General features: G+C 42.9%; 1 protein-coding gene across 5 annotated transcripts in view; it reads right to left on the bottom strand.

Annotated features, from left to right (window-relative positions):
* gpatch8 (G patch domain containing 8) overlaps nucleotides 1–12,533 on the bottom strand; it is a 26,391-nt gene extending 13,858 nt beyond the window's left edge. For 2 of the 5 annotated variants that reach the window (XM_068578181.1, XM_068578182.1), the window contains exon 1: nucleotides 806–7,050. Coding sequence is in view for 2 of the 5 variants with exons in the window: in XM_068578179.1 (XP_068434280.1) it covers nucleotides 806–878; nucleotides 8,161–8,238; nucleotides 12,430–12,474 (196 nt within the window). In the remaining 3 variants the exon portion in view is untranslated. Of the gene's footprint in view, nucleotides 1–805; nucleotides 7,051–7,212; nucleotides 7,249–8,160; nucleotides 8,242–12,429 lie in introns of those variants that run through there. The other 3 variants (XM_068578180.1, XM_068578179.1, XM_068578183.1) reach the window with 3 other exon arrangements.

Raw genomic sequence — 12,533 nt, 5'->3', positions numbered from 1 at the left:
GAGAGTGCATGTCTTGTAAAAAAAACAGAAGACACGATGCAAACAGACAAAGATCTCGTACTTCGCCTGGTTATTCAAGAGCTTTGCATTCCTTCAAAGAGAGACGACAACTGGCTAACGCGTTTGCTGGTTTGTTTTTTCCCCCCCAGAGCAAACCATGTGCTTTTCATTATCACAAAACATACGACCCACGCCTTAGAGGAGGAACAACCACGACGTAAACCCGGCGATGTCAGCTGATCAGAGGGCGTTTTGTTTGTAAGCAAAGAGTTCAGAGGAAGATCCGGAGAAGGTACGAGACGCATGTGCTGGCACATCAGCCATCCAAGTCCATAACCACTTTTTCTCAAACGCCTGCTGGCTAAAACAACGGGAAGTAAACATAACTGTCACTAATTATTGTGTTTTAGAAGGGGGGGGCGGAAAGGCTCGCTTGAATGTGGATTGCTGTAAACTAAACGCATGATTGAAACACAAATAAACGCTTCACTTCCAATCTCCAAACCGCGAAGGAGTCCCTGCCATCAGTCTCAATCCTTTACGAGGCCTCTGGATCTCCTGACAGCTGCACGAGAGCAGCAGCAACAACTGGAATGACGTTTGTTTTAAATCAAATTTACCCAGCAACAGACACAAAAAGGGAAAGACCAGAGAAAGAAAGAGAGAAAAAGAAAAGCTGCTGATAAAAAATTACAAAAAAATAAAAAAAAACCTGGAAATGTGAGGAGGAAAGCAAATGACAGCGTGGAGGCTCAGTACCACCAGCATACATTGAACGTAAGCGTACAGACGAGGGATTCCTTACCCTGCATTGTTTTGCCGAGCCCTTGCCCCAACTTCCAGCCATGTTTCTGAAGCAGCCGGTGTCCGATGTTATCCTAGCAGAGAGAAAAGAGGAGAAAAAAACCAAAAATATTCCAATAATAAGAGGAGCTTTTCCCCGTTTGGGTACTGATCAAATAACAAAACAAAAAATAAATAAAAAACACTCAAATCACACTATCATCATCAGCACAACCACCACCACCATCACCATAATCATTATTGTCATCCACATCACCTACAGCGTGTAATATCAGTGTCTACCAGCACAAGGAGTGGTAAGGGCGGGTAAGGGTGAGGGGGGAGACTGGGAGAGAGGGTAAGGTTTCCACTACGATGTATACATGAGGCTATAGTCTGTAATCTACAGGATTGAGATTTATTTATCTTTAAAAAGAAATTGTGTATAAGCGTTTTTTTTCTTTCTTTTGGGATTAATAATAACAACAACACATCAAGTCACATCCACTAACTTGAGAAGTTAAGGAAGGAGGAGTGGGAGGAAGGAGGGGACAATATATGTATCACACACGCATACATATATGAACCACTACAGAGCAAAAGGTCTTTGCACACATAGAAAAAAGTGACACAGAAAAAACGAGGTATGGAAATCTTGCAAATAACAAAAACGAAGACCAGAAACTCCAAGCTTGCTGTGATTCTGTACTCATGACAAGGGGGGAGCACCATGACACATATGCAGCTATCACACAAATAAAAAAAATATATATATATATATAGCGAGAGAGGAAGAGACAGAAGTGGAGCTAGTGGGCCTTGGATTACCATTACAAGGCCCAGGGTGGACAGAATATGCACGCGTGAGGGGGATATGTGGGTGTGCAGGTGAAGAGAGGGAGACATTGTGTGCATGTAGCCCCATTCGATGTGCCAGAAAATAGCTATTGAGCAAGTTTTTGGACACGTCAAGCATCTCTGGTCTGTTGTCAAACACCTGGCCCCGACCACGTGCACACTTTTGATATCAAAAAGACACCAATGCATGCCTTTAGTTTGAACATTATCATAGATATCATTAGTATTCATTCATTAGAAATTGACCTTAAGGTCGTTTTTTTTAATCCGCTAGGATAACTTTGAAGTATTTCCTTTCAATGCTAATGATTGCTACGACAAAGTGTGCAAACAGGTGCGCATGTGGACGAGATCAGGGGACCAACAACGCATCGAAGAGGCGAGAGGACGAGTGCAAGAACAAGCACAACAGGAAATCTCTGGGGCCAAATGTACACGTCTGAGACCGTTATATATCACTAGTATGGGTCAGCAAGAAAACGAAAAACATTAAGTGAAATGCAAGACCGTCCCACCACTACACACTACAGTACATCCTCAAGCACAAATAAAACAGGGAACAATGAGATTTTCTTAATAAGCAATGTTGTTGTTTTTTTCTTCTGTTGTGATTATAACTATTCCAAGCTTGTCTAACATTCACCAGAGTGCTGCATTCTACCAAACAAACATACAAACCAAACAAAAAAATAAAAAAGGATATTTATAATCACAAAGAGATTGACGTCAACTTTCACAAACAGAAAGTGAAGAAGGGAGGAGGGGAGGGGGGTTGGAACAAAACAGCATGCGGCTTTTTGTTAAATGGCTTTAACAAAAAGGATCGTCGGTGTTAGTAGCGCACTGTGAATGGTACACGTACACAGAAGGGTGGAGCGGGTCGGTGGTGGAGGGCGGGGTGACACAAAACTCTCAGCTTGTGTTAGTTTCGGGGGGGTGGATCAGGCACAGAGAGGAAGGTGATGGCTCAACGGGGCTCGTTAGTTCTCTTTGACAAAAAGAGGAGGTCGGGTCAGAGGTGTGAGGAGCAGGCTGAGCCATGGTGGAGGTGACTTTATGGGGTGGTGGAGGTGAGCTGGGCTTGAATGGGTTAGTGCATGTGAAGGGGGAGTGGTAGTCTCACACACGGCAAACACTGCATCTCCGCCCGCGAGGGTCTCATTTGGCGTTTTTTTTTTTTTAATTTTCAGGTGGTTCATAACAAACTGTTGCCTTCATTTGCCCGATGGAAATAATAAAAAAAAAAGTATGTCAACAACTGATCACTATCGCAGACACCGGGATAAATCTATCCAAAAACATCTGGCTGATGCTCGCCTCCCGAGATAGGGGAGATGCTTCACTTCCTGTTTGGCATTTCTTCCCCTTCTCTCCCTCCCTCCCTCTTTCTTTCCCTCGCTCCCTCTCCATTTCATGGACGTCTTAGCTGTGCTTACTCTGAGAGACTGTCAGATCCCTTCCGCTGTGGGAAGAGATAAGAAAGGAATCTGAGCCGGGCCTCACGTGGTTGGAGACAGCGTCCCTGCGTCAGCTCATAACTGTCCAGGCTACATGGCTGATAGTGTGTGTGTGTGTGTGTGTGTGGACAACATCTTTCCTGAAATTCATTGTGGAGGAAAACACTGCAGAATCTGCTGCAGTGAAAAGCCTCCCCTCCCACCGACATCGGGTATCGCTTCTGTCCCTTACTGCAGCATCATGCTGCAACACTCATGGTGAACATTTATATTGATTTGGGAGGATTAGCTGATCTATGAGGCTAGGGAGGGAGAAGGAGGAGGAAAATAAAAAATGTGCCCTAAAGTAGCCGCCTGAGAAACACTCTTGTTCGCTGATTAGTTTATATTTTTCCCCCTAGAGAAGTCTGACTAAAGGCTGTGTAATGAAAAGGTCTGAAAGCTTAGAGAACATACGCCCTAGCTTAAATTAAACATGTTTCCTCTCCCAATCCTTTTTTCCCCCCCCCATCTCAAACAGATTAAAAAAAAGAATAATATCAAAAACAAGGGCAGGTTGGATGAGGCATCAGTCGCAACTAATAGAGAGATTAGTTCAAATGGGCTCAGTCGGGGGGTTAGAGGGCGGAGATGAGGAGCCGGCTGCGTGTCGACCAACAGATGAGTGCACCAAAAGAAGAGACAGACAGACGGATGAAAGCAACGACGGCGAGTCCAACAGCAGTGCAAGTGGAGTGAAGGCATTTCCATACGAACCTGGCTTTAAAATACTGGGCTGTCAAAAAAACAGTCACACGTGACACAACGTAAGAAACCGGCCAAAACGCTTTCAACTGCAATTCTGCTATAGCTTCTCTAAAGTTCTTTAAAAATGCAAAATCTCTCTGCTTTTTTTTTTTCTTTAAACAAACATAATACTGTATACAAACAGAAAAAAAGGTAGGCATGTCAATAAATCCACCAATTGACTGTTAATACAGGAGAAAGAAAAGTAGAAAATGTTATCCAAACAAAGGAGATCTACGAGAAGGGATGTTTTATAATAAAGGAGTATGGGAAAGGGAAGTGATATGCAGGGGACCCCACCTAGAGACCTCAGAGTATTTAGGAACCGGATTGCTTCGGTCTGTGCAGCTGTGTGTATGTGCACAGCGTGGGTGTGTTTGTGTGTCCCTGCAAAACAGGCATGATAATCCACATAAGTGACTAACCCGAAAATAAAACCCAAATTACACATGTTATGTAATCTCCTTTGGATGACCGCAGATCGGAGCTTTTGCATGTTCTGAAAAGAAAACAGAGACAAAAGCCTCGAGGGATCTCTGTTGCAAAACAACAACACAAAAAAAGTGGGCTGCTGCAGTTACTCATCATCCTCTCTCGTGTCCCTGAGGAATGTTTTTTGTTTTTTTGGAAAGTGCTGGTGGAGGACGCCGACTGCTGCCCCTCATTAACTCTTGCAGCTCCCTTGCGCTCGGCGCTCAGCTAAAGCAGGTGCGACTAAATGGAAACAACTGTCCTGAGGGCATCGAGTACCAAATGGCTGAAGCAGAAGGCTCCTGCTTCCCAGCATATGGAGATGAAAGTGTGGATGTGTCAGATTGAACGTGAGGGGATTAAATAGTTCATCAACTACGTGATGGGAGGGGGAAATGACAGAAGCAGAGTCCAATTAATAAAACTGTTTATATGTTAAAACAACTTAAAATACCTACTTACCTCAATGCCGAAGGCTCAAAATCATCAACAGGATGTTTATCAAAGTTAATCAAAGTTCTCCAGCGTCTTTAAACAGAGACCGTTAACACTCGCATTCCCATTGAGTTTGAAGCAAGGTTGTGGTTATTTTTTGTTATAGTTTTTCCCCCCACTCTTACTCCAATGGCAACTTTAAAAAAGAACATTTGGAGGGCCTCAGCAATGACCTTGAACTCCTCCCCCCCTGCTGCGCCCTGGATTAAGACTAAATAGAGAGCTTGCTGTGTTGTAAAAAACGTGGTTGAGGATTAAATAAAACTAACCATTTCCTCTTTTTTCCCTCTCTTTGCACAGAATAGGTGTTAGACGTCTAGTAGAGGATTTTCAGTGACAAACATAATGTCTGGTTATAATGCAAAAGGCTGCACACTTAATTCAGTAACAGCTGATGCACTGCTATCCTAAAGTCTCCTTTCTGTGCATCTTAATGTAACCAAAGTATTGGATGAAGAAGAAATGCACAACAAACTTTTTGCTATGAAAGAATCGTTTGGTGTCCTGTGTATCGTGCGTGGCTTGTTTCTGGTGTGTATGTGTTGTTTCTGTGGCTCTGAGGCTGCCCGCTGCATATCGCTCTTGGTCGGGGAGGGGAGGTTGGAGGGACTGGAAGGGGGAGGAGGGGCAGAGGACGTGGGAGGTATGAGTCTGGGAGGAAAACTGTAGTAGTGATTAGGACAGACTGTTGAGGTATAATAGTACTGAATGCTACCAAGTTAACACATGCAATGCAAAAACAATGTTAGAGAGAAAGAGCAAAGGCCAAAGGGAAACGACAGAAAGAGAAAAAAGATCCCAATAAAGTACCACAGACCTCTAGCTGCCTATAGATCACACACAATAAGTGGCAGGGGGGAGGGGCTCCGAGGAGCTGGGCTGAAGCGTTGACCAACGTGGGGGGTCACGGCTGCGACACGTGTTGACGAACTACCAGAAGGTCCGTGTCCAACAACGTGGTTGTGGTTCAGTTACGCATTTGAGCGCAGCGGAAGTCGCCGTTTGCCGCCAGGCTCTCGGCTAGCACGTTGCTACATGCTGCTGCCGTTCAAAAGAGGAGCCGTGTCCTTTGTGGTAACGCGCCTGATGTCACCCAAATCCAACGGAAAAAAATAAATATGATCTTCATTAATCATCAGTTTTTAAAATCGGTGGCAAACTTTCGTGGTTACTTGCCTGCGGATGAAAAGTCTGCCACCTTCTTCTTTGGGCATGCACTTTCCAAAGAGACTGTCGTGTGTTATTTTTGGTGACGAAGTGACGGCACCTCTTGTTTTTTGTGTGGCCGATTTGTGAAGAGCTGTCACGCTGCAGCGCGGCCCTCAGCGCCCCTCCACAAATAATAGCGCAGGAGCCGAAGAGCCACTCAAGCCAGGTGAGCAGGCCACCTCTCCCCCTCCAGCACCCACACACTGCGGGGTGTTTGTGTGCCAGTATGGAATATGGAAAAATCATCCAGGACATAACGTTTTTTTATATTCCTGAGCTCTAGAAAGCACAAATGTGATCATAAAAAGTGGGAAAATATCATCTAATAATGACTTGATAAGGAAAAACACCATTTATATAGATTTTTCCTCTGATGAAACTGACAGAAATATGATATAAATTGTATATATTTAATCGTAAAAAATAGTCTAATCTACTTTAAATTGTACCATACATGTTAATCGTTCTGAATTTGTTCTTTTATTCTATAATTTTATCTACCAATAATTTACTTTTGTTTAGTAATGCGGCAAATTAGTCACATTAATTGTTTGACTAGCTCTCTAATTGAAGAAAAACATGCATTTTTTCTATTTCATAAGCTATCAATCAGTGATTATTACTATGGCTGATGACTGATATACAAATGTCCAATGCAGCCGTTTCAGATAAAACTATAATTTGTAATCTACACCAGGTAGCTGATGCTCTCTGATTGGCTCACAAAGCACATCCATAACGTTGAGGAGAGGTGACCGGACACTGTGTAGGTAAGAGGAGTTCGGGCCTGCTCACCGCATCGCTTCAGAGACAGAGAGGAGGAGAAGGATGAGGAGGAGGGGAGGAGAGGGGGATGGAAAGAGTGGAAAAGACAGAAAGAAGTGAGCTTCCTGCGCTATTATCTTTGTGCCTCTTCAGCGAAAAAATGCAGTCCCAGTTGCACAAGCACCATGCCAGCACAGAATGACAGAGGGTACTGTACACCGAATCACTGTGTAGTAGGGAGGGAGCGAGAGAGAGAGAGGGAGCGAGAGGGAGAAAAGAGAGGTAGAGTGTGACAGTAGTGAAACAGAGAGAGAGAGAAAGACAGTAAGAGAAGCGTTACAAGGACCCTAAAGATAGGAGTAAGAAAGCAGAGCGTGCAAATACAAACCGGGTCATTGCTGCTTAGCTAATAGGGGCCAATTCGCTGCAGGAGAGAAATGTCGAACACCCCAAGTTGTGTACAATAAGATAACTGTCCTATAGACACAAACACTAACACATGAATGCTAGAGCTACATAGACACACTCATTCAAACACAAATGTAGCCATTCACACCATCTTATGTGCACTCTCTTGCTTGCTAAATGGAGTGGAAAAAGCACTGCCGACTATTTTAATTTTTTTTTAAATCTCAGAAATATTAAAGCCACGGCATAAAAACAAGATGTATGAATGTAAACACCCAAATCAGGCTGCTTTTAAGTCTAAATCTGGCCTGCGACATGAGATTACTCTTGTTTAAGGAGGGTATTTATTCATGACTACACCCCAAATATTTAAAGAAATCAGAGTTGTTGAAGTGAATCACCTAACAAATATAACAAGACTGCAGGGCTCCGTACAGCAAACTCAATCAAATCAATATCCAGCATCCAGAATAAAATCTCATTACCACATATCCAATTTCGTCTAAATAACAGCAAAAAGCCATCAACGACAGTGCTTTATCCACCCCGTGCTTTTCAGAGTCATCTCATCTCAGTGCTAAGATGACTAACAATGACTAATGAGAGACTGATCAAATGTTTATCTGGACATAAAAAACAGGAGGATCTAGCATTTACATAATCATTTTTAACTGTCACACAGGAAATGGAGTAGGCAGAGGACATGGGAAGTGTGGGGAGGAGGAGGGGGGCTTAAAGGGGGGCATTAATGGACATGAGACAAGTGATTCTACAGGTTAGGTGGCAAGTGTGTTCAAGAAAACACTGGATGCATCTAGACAGAATGAATGGAGTAAAAAAAAAAAAGGTGTGGTTCTTATTCCTCCCTGGACCAATCATCCACTCTCACAGCTGGTCCAATGGTGCGGGATGATGGATGCGGCCTTACCGATTCGATGGGCTTGTCCAAGGACGCCTGCTCCAGATCCAAGTGGCCCTCTTCATAATGGTCAAAGTGATTCCCACCCTGAGAAACACACATTTAAAAGGTTATTTTAGACATGCGTTTGCTTTCTTTGTTGGTTGAAAAACTGATGGAATTACTGGATTGTAGGGCAGCGCAGCATATAGATATTATATCAATTTTCATTGATATAATATCTATATACTGATATGAGATATGGCATAAGTGTTGTCTTTTCCTGGTTTTATAGACTGCATCAAAGCGATGACATTTTCTGATCTTACCAGACTGTTCCGCCAATATGAAGACATCTGTAAAATTGTAAATGAACATTTTTCCCTATTTTCTGACATTTCATAAACATCTTTTAATAACAAAACTAAAAAGGATTCATATCAAATACAAACATCATTAGTTGCAGCCATAATTGGGAGCAATTACAGAAATATTTTCAAAGAAAGATCCATCACTAAACACTAGTTTATACAAGCATTTTAACACGAGCATTAGTTTATTTGCAAGAAAGCAAGTCACTAGTCTAATAATCACACCACAGAATTTGAAGCGGTTAATTTAGCCACAGCACAAGATAGCATGTTCAACAGCTATATAAAGCAAGATTTATTTTTAAACATATATTAAGAGAAAAATCACAAAAAAGCAGAGCAAAGCTAAGCTCCATGCACCAGAGGAAACAAGTAAACATCAGGTATATGCGACTGCGGCTATGTTTATCCCATTTTTCAGTTATTATAATACAAAAAGGGCCTTTGAGCATTAGTTTATTAAAAGATATGATTGAAAATGTTCCTGACACAGCCAAGTTTTCTGCCTCTTTATTTTTCTGGCAAATGTATTGCAGGAGTGACAGCAGTGAAGGACGACTTCCTCCTCAGGCTATTTGTTGTGTCAATTTGAAGCACAGCTTAACTTATACAAATGTATTTTTAAGTCCATGCCCTGGGTGGGACAGAGAGTGAGTAATGGGCTTGCTACCACGACCAAAAGTAGTGCGTGTTTACAGCAGTTTCTGCTCTGGACAGATGGCTTCCTCCCCTTTACCAGCAGAGGAGAGAGACGAAGGTCATGTTTGCGAGTTCGTTTTCTCCTGACCTTAAAACACAAGCAGAAAACTGAAAGATTCCCAAAATAGTCTGCGGTATATTATTTACTAGATGCTTGCAGCTAGGAGCCAGAGGACATGTCTGTTTGAGAGATGGAACATGCACAGCAGGTTATTATCTCGCACCATTGCGGACTTTTTGTACTTCTGCAAAATATTCTACAGTTACAGCGCGGCCGATGTTACTGTGAAAAGACAATGGCAACATGGGCTGAGCCATACAGGAGGCGTACGCCACGCGTTCTCATTGGGGAATCTGGTTTCGCAGGGATAAGCAACTACTCATATCAGCCCACAATAATGAGGAGATTTGATGCCGCGCTGGCCGTCATTAATTCAGATGAGACACCCCTCATCAGCCTGAGTGAAGCCGGGGATTATGACAAGGGGAGATGCAGAGAAAAGGCAAAGGATTTATTTATGAACAAATCAATGGCTCCCTGCTCTTCCACCAGCATCTCTCCTCCTGCTGACTCTCTGCTCAGACCACTTAATGTGCCATGAGCTCAGCCCCTATCCACCACGATGACTTCTTATTGTTGCTGCTGCTTCCTCATTGCTCAGACTCTCATACACAAACAAATACAGCAATGCTGCATTGACGTGATTCTTGCTCTGTCCCCTGATGAACATTACAGGAGCCAATTTGCAGTGGAAAAAGTGCTCCAACAGCGAAATGGATGCACCAGACAACCTTAAGTTTGGAAGTAAGAGAGTACAAGCCAGCCGGCTCTGACAGCCAGTGGATGTTCATAAATAGCTTGGTGTGTTTCTGCAACTCAAGATTAGCTGCATGCTAAAGCTCCGACAACAACAATAATGCAAATCAGTTAAGCAGAGCAAGCTGTTGGACTGGTTGGGCTGTGGATATTAGGGAGACCGTCTCTGGGTGTTTCCTACGCCGCGCTGCTTGGCAGCAAGCTTTAGTGTTTAGAGTCTGAAGAAACTTTCTGAATACTGAGCATATGAATGCCTTTGCAGCCAATCTCACACACTCACACACACACACACACACACACACACACACACACACACTTACACACACACACAGAGCTCCACTGTGCTGAGCCGGAGCGGTCCTCAACAGACTCATTCAGACCACACAGCGATTCACCTCTATGTGACCACACAAAAAAAAGCAGAACACTGAATTCCCATCGGGCAGCAACACAGTGCGTTTAGAGGGAAATAACACGAGTAATTTCAAAAGCTTATACACATGCTTAAACTTGTAATGGGTTCTAATGAATGTCTGGTAATTCACCCATTTCACCACAGTACTTCTCTATAGGAAACAACCAACAGCTACTTTCTACATAACCAAAAACCACAGCATAGCCACTGGGTCTTTGTTCAAAAACACTTGCCATCTTATGATGGGGGCACAAGTGAAAGAACAAAATATGAGTGGCAAATCATTCATTCAATTATATGCCCTTCCTCTGACCCTTAACATCACTGTCAATTCTCAACTTCCTTTACAAACTACGAGGGAAAAAAGCCACCGGTCAAGGGAATTGCTACGACGGGGACACATTTGTCACCATGCATGTTCAACATCTATTTACATTTCAACATTGATAGTTCCTATTATGTTTTCTAATTAATTGAAGGGATGTTCCAGGAAGAAATGTTTTGAAAATGTTAGATAAATGATCAATAAAGCACCCCCCCACCCCAAGTAATCTCAAAACACCCGCTGGAGGTTTGTGGATGGTTTTAGTTGATTAAAAACACTGCACAACATTGTACTTGTATTCATTATCTTGCTTCTGGGACATCATGTACCACAGAATGATACCTGCATACTTGCAATGTTTCACTCGTTCTGCCAGTTGGTAGATTACGCAATAAAACGTCTAACATGAAACATGTTCGACGGCTTGAACATGAGTAATTATAGACGCAAAGTTCGAGTGATGCTGCGTAAAGCAGAAAGACTATAATGCCATCAGAGGAATCTGGATGAAAATAACCGATGAGTGACAGAATTGTTCTAGTGAGAGAAAAAAAAAGAACAAGTTAAACTGTGGATGCGGATTCATCTTTTTTTTATATGTCTAATCAGTAATGTGTTGGGTTTTTTTTACTGGGTGTGGTCACAGATAGCAGGCAAGTGAAAGACAAACAGTTTAGCCAGTGAAAGACACACAGCTCGATATATATGTGGGCTTGTGAAATCCAGCAACTCAACTCTGGTACTACTACAGTTGTACATATACAACCAGAAATAACGTCGTGTGACACAAATAACACTGTTATTAATGTGCATTAGAGAGGGATGCAGTTGCACACAAAATGTGCTCAACTTCACACATCCCCTTGTTGCCAGCTGCTTTGTTTCCAGAGAAGAATACATTTAAGGTCGCATTATAGAAACAAACAACATCCAGGTGAGTGAAAACAGTCTGGCAAGGTTCCAACAACTAAAGCAGCGATGACATGATGCCTCCTTTACAGTGGTAAAACACAAGTTATGAAACAAATGTACAGTTTGAGAAAATCATCAAAATTAGTGGTGAATGACGTGTTAATCCACATTGATTCGATATTTAAGCCTCGCGTGTATACATACGATATATTAGATGCCGTTGCATCGTTAAATAACGGGACCAACATAAATATATACCTGTAACCACGTGAATTAAGAAGTCCTATGAGAGTATGGTCGTTGTATTCTAGCTGTCAAAAATGAAACAGCCGTTTCTTGCTAGTGCTACAAATGTGCGCACCAGCTAGCCTCGCGCTAACGTTGGCTAGCTAGCCACAGCTAGCGTATGTCGATAAATATACCAAGGTCACTAACAAGCTAGTTGGAATTCAATATATATGTTGTTTCTGTTTCGTTGTTTACATAACGGTGCCGCTCGCAACCCACGACGGGGACCATACGTGGCGCACAGACGAACACCGAGACGTAGGTTTAAGCCAAAACAGCCGCAGTGCACTAGCCTTAGCTTAGCTAGCTTGCGGTGCTAGCGGGCGTCATCTGGACCGAAATGCGCGACTGCAGAGTGAAGTAACGCGAAGCCGCACGTGACGTTTTACTGCCGTGTTTCAGTGCTAAAACCCACCCGGACGTGATATTACAAAATATATATGCAAACCGTGAATCGTTTTACATGCATTACCTGGAAATCACGCTCTTCGTTAAACCTAGAAAATCTGTCGGCCATTTTCTGAACAGAGCAGCAGCTTCTCTGTCGCTCCGTCTGTGTCCAACTGAAACGATCTG

The sequence above is a fragment of the Clinocottus analis genome, unplaced genomic scaffold, assembly GCF_023055335.1.
Source record: "Clinocottus analis isolate CAN_PGR_092001 unplaced genomic scaffold, fCliAna1.0.p SCAF_16, whole genome shotgun sequence".
Taxonomy (NCBI): domain Eukaryota; kingdom Metazoa; phylum Chordata; class Actinopteri; order Perciformes; family Cottidae; genus Clinocottus; species Clinocottus analis.
The sequence above is the reverse complement of the archived record's forward strand: the minus strand, read 5'-3'. Positions and strand labels throughout refer to the sequence as shown.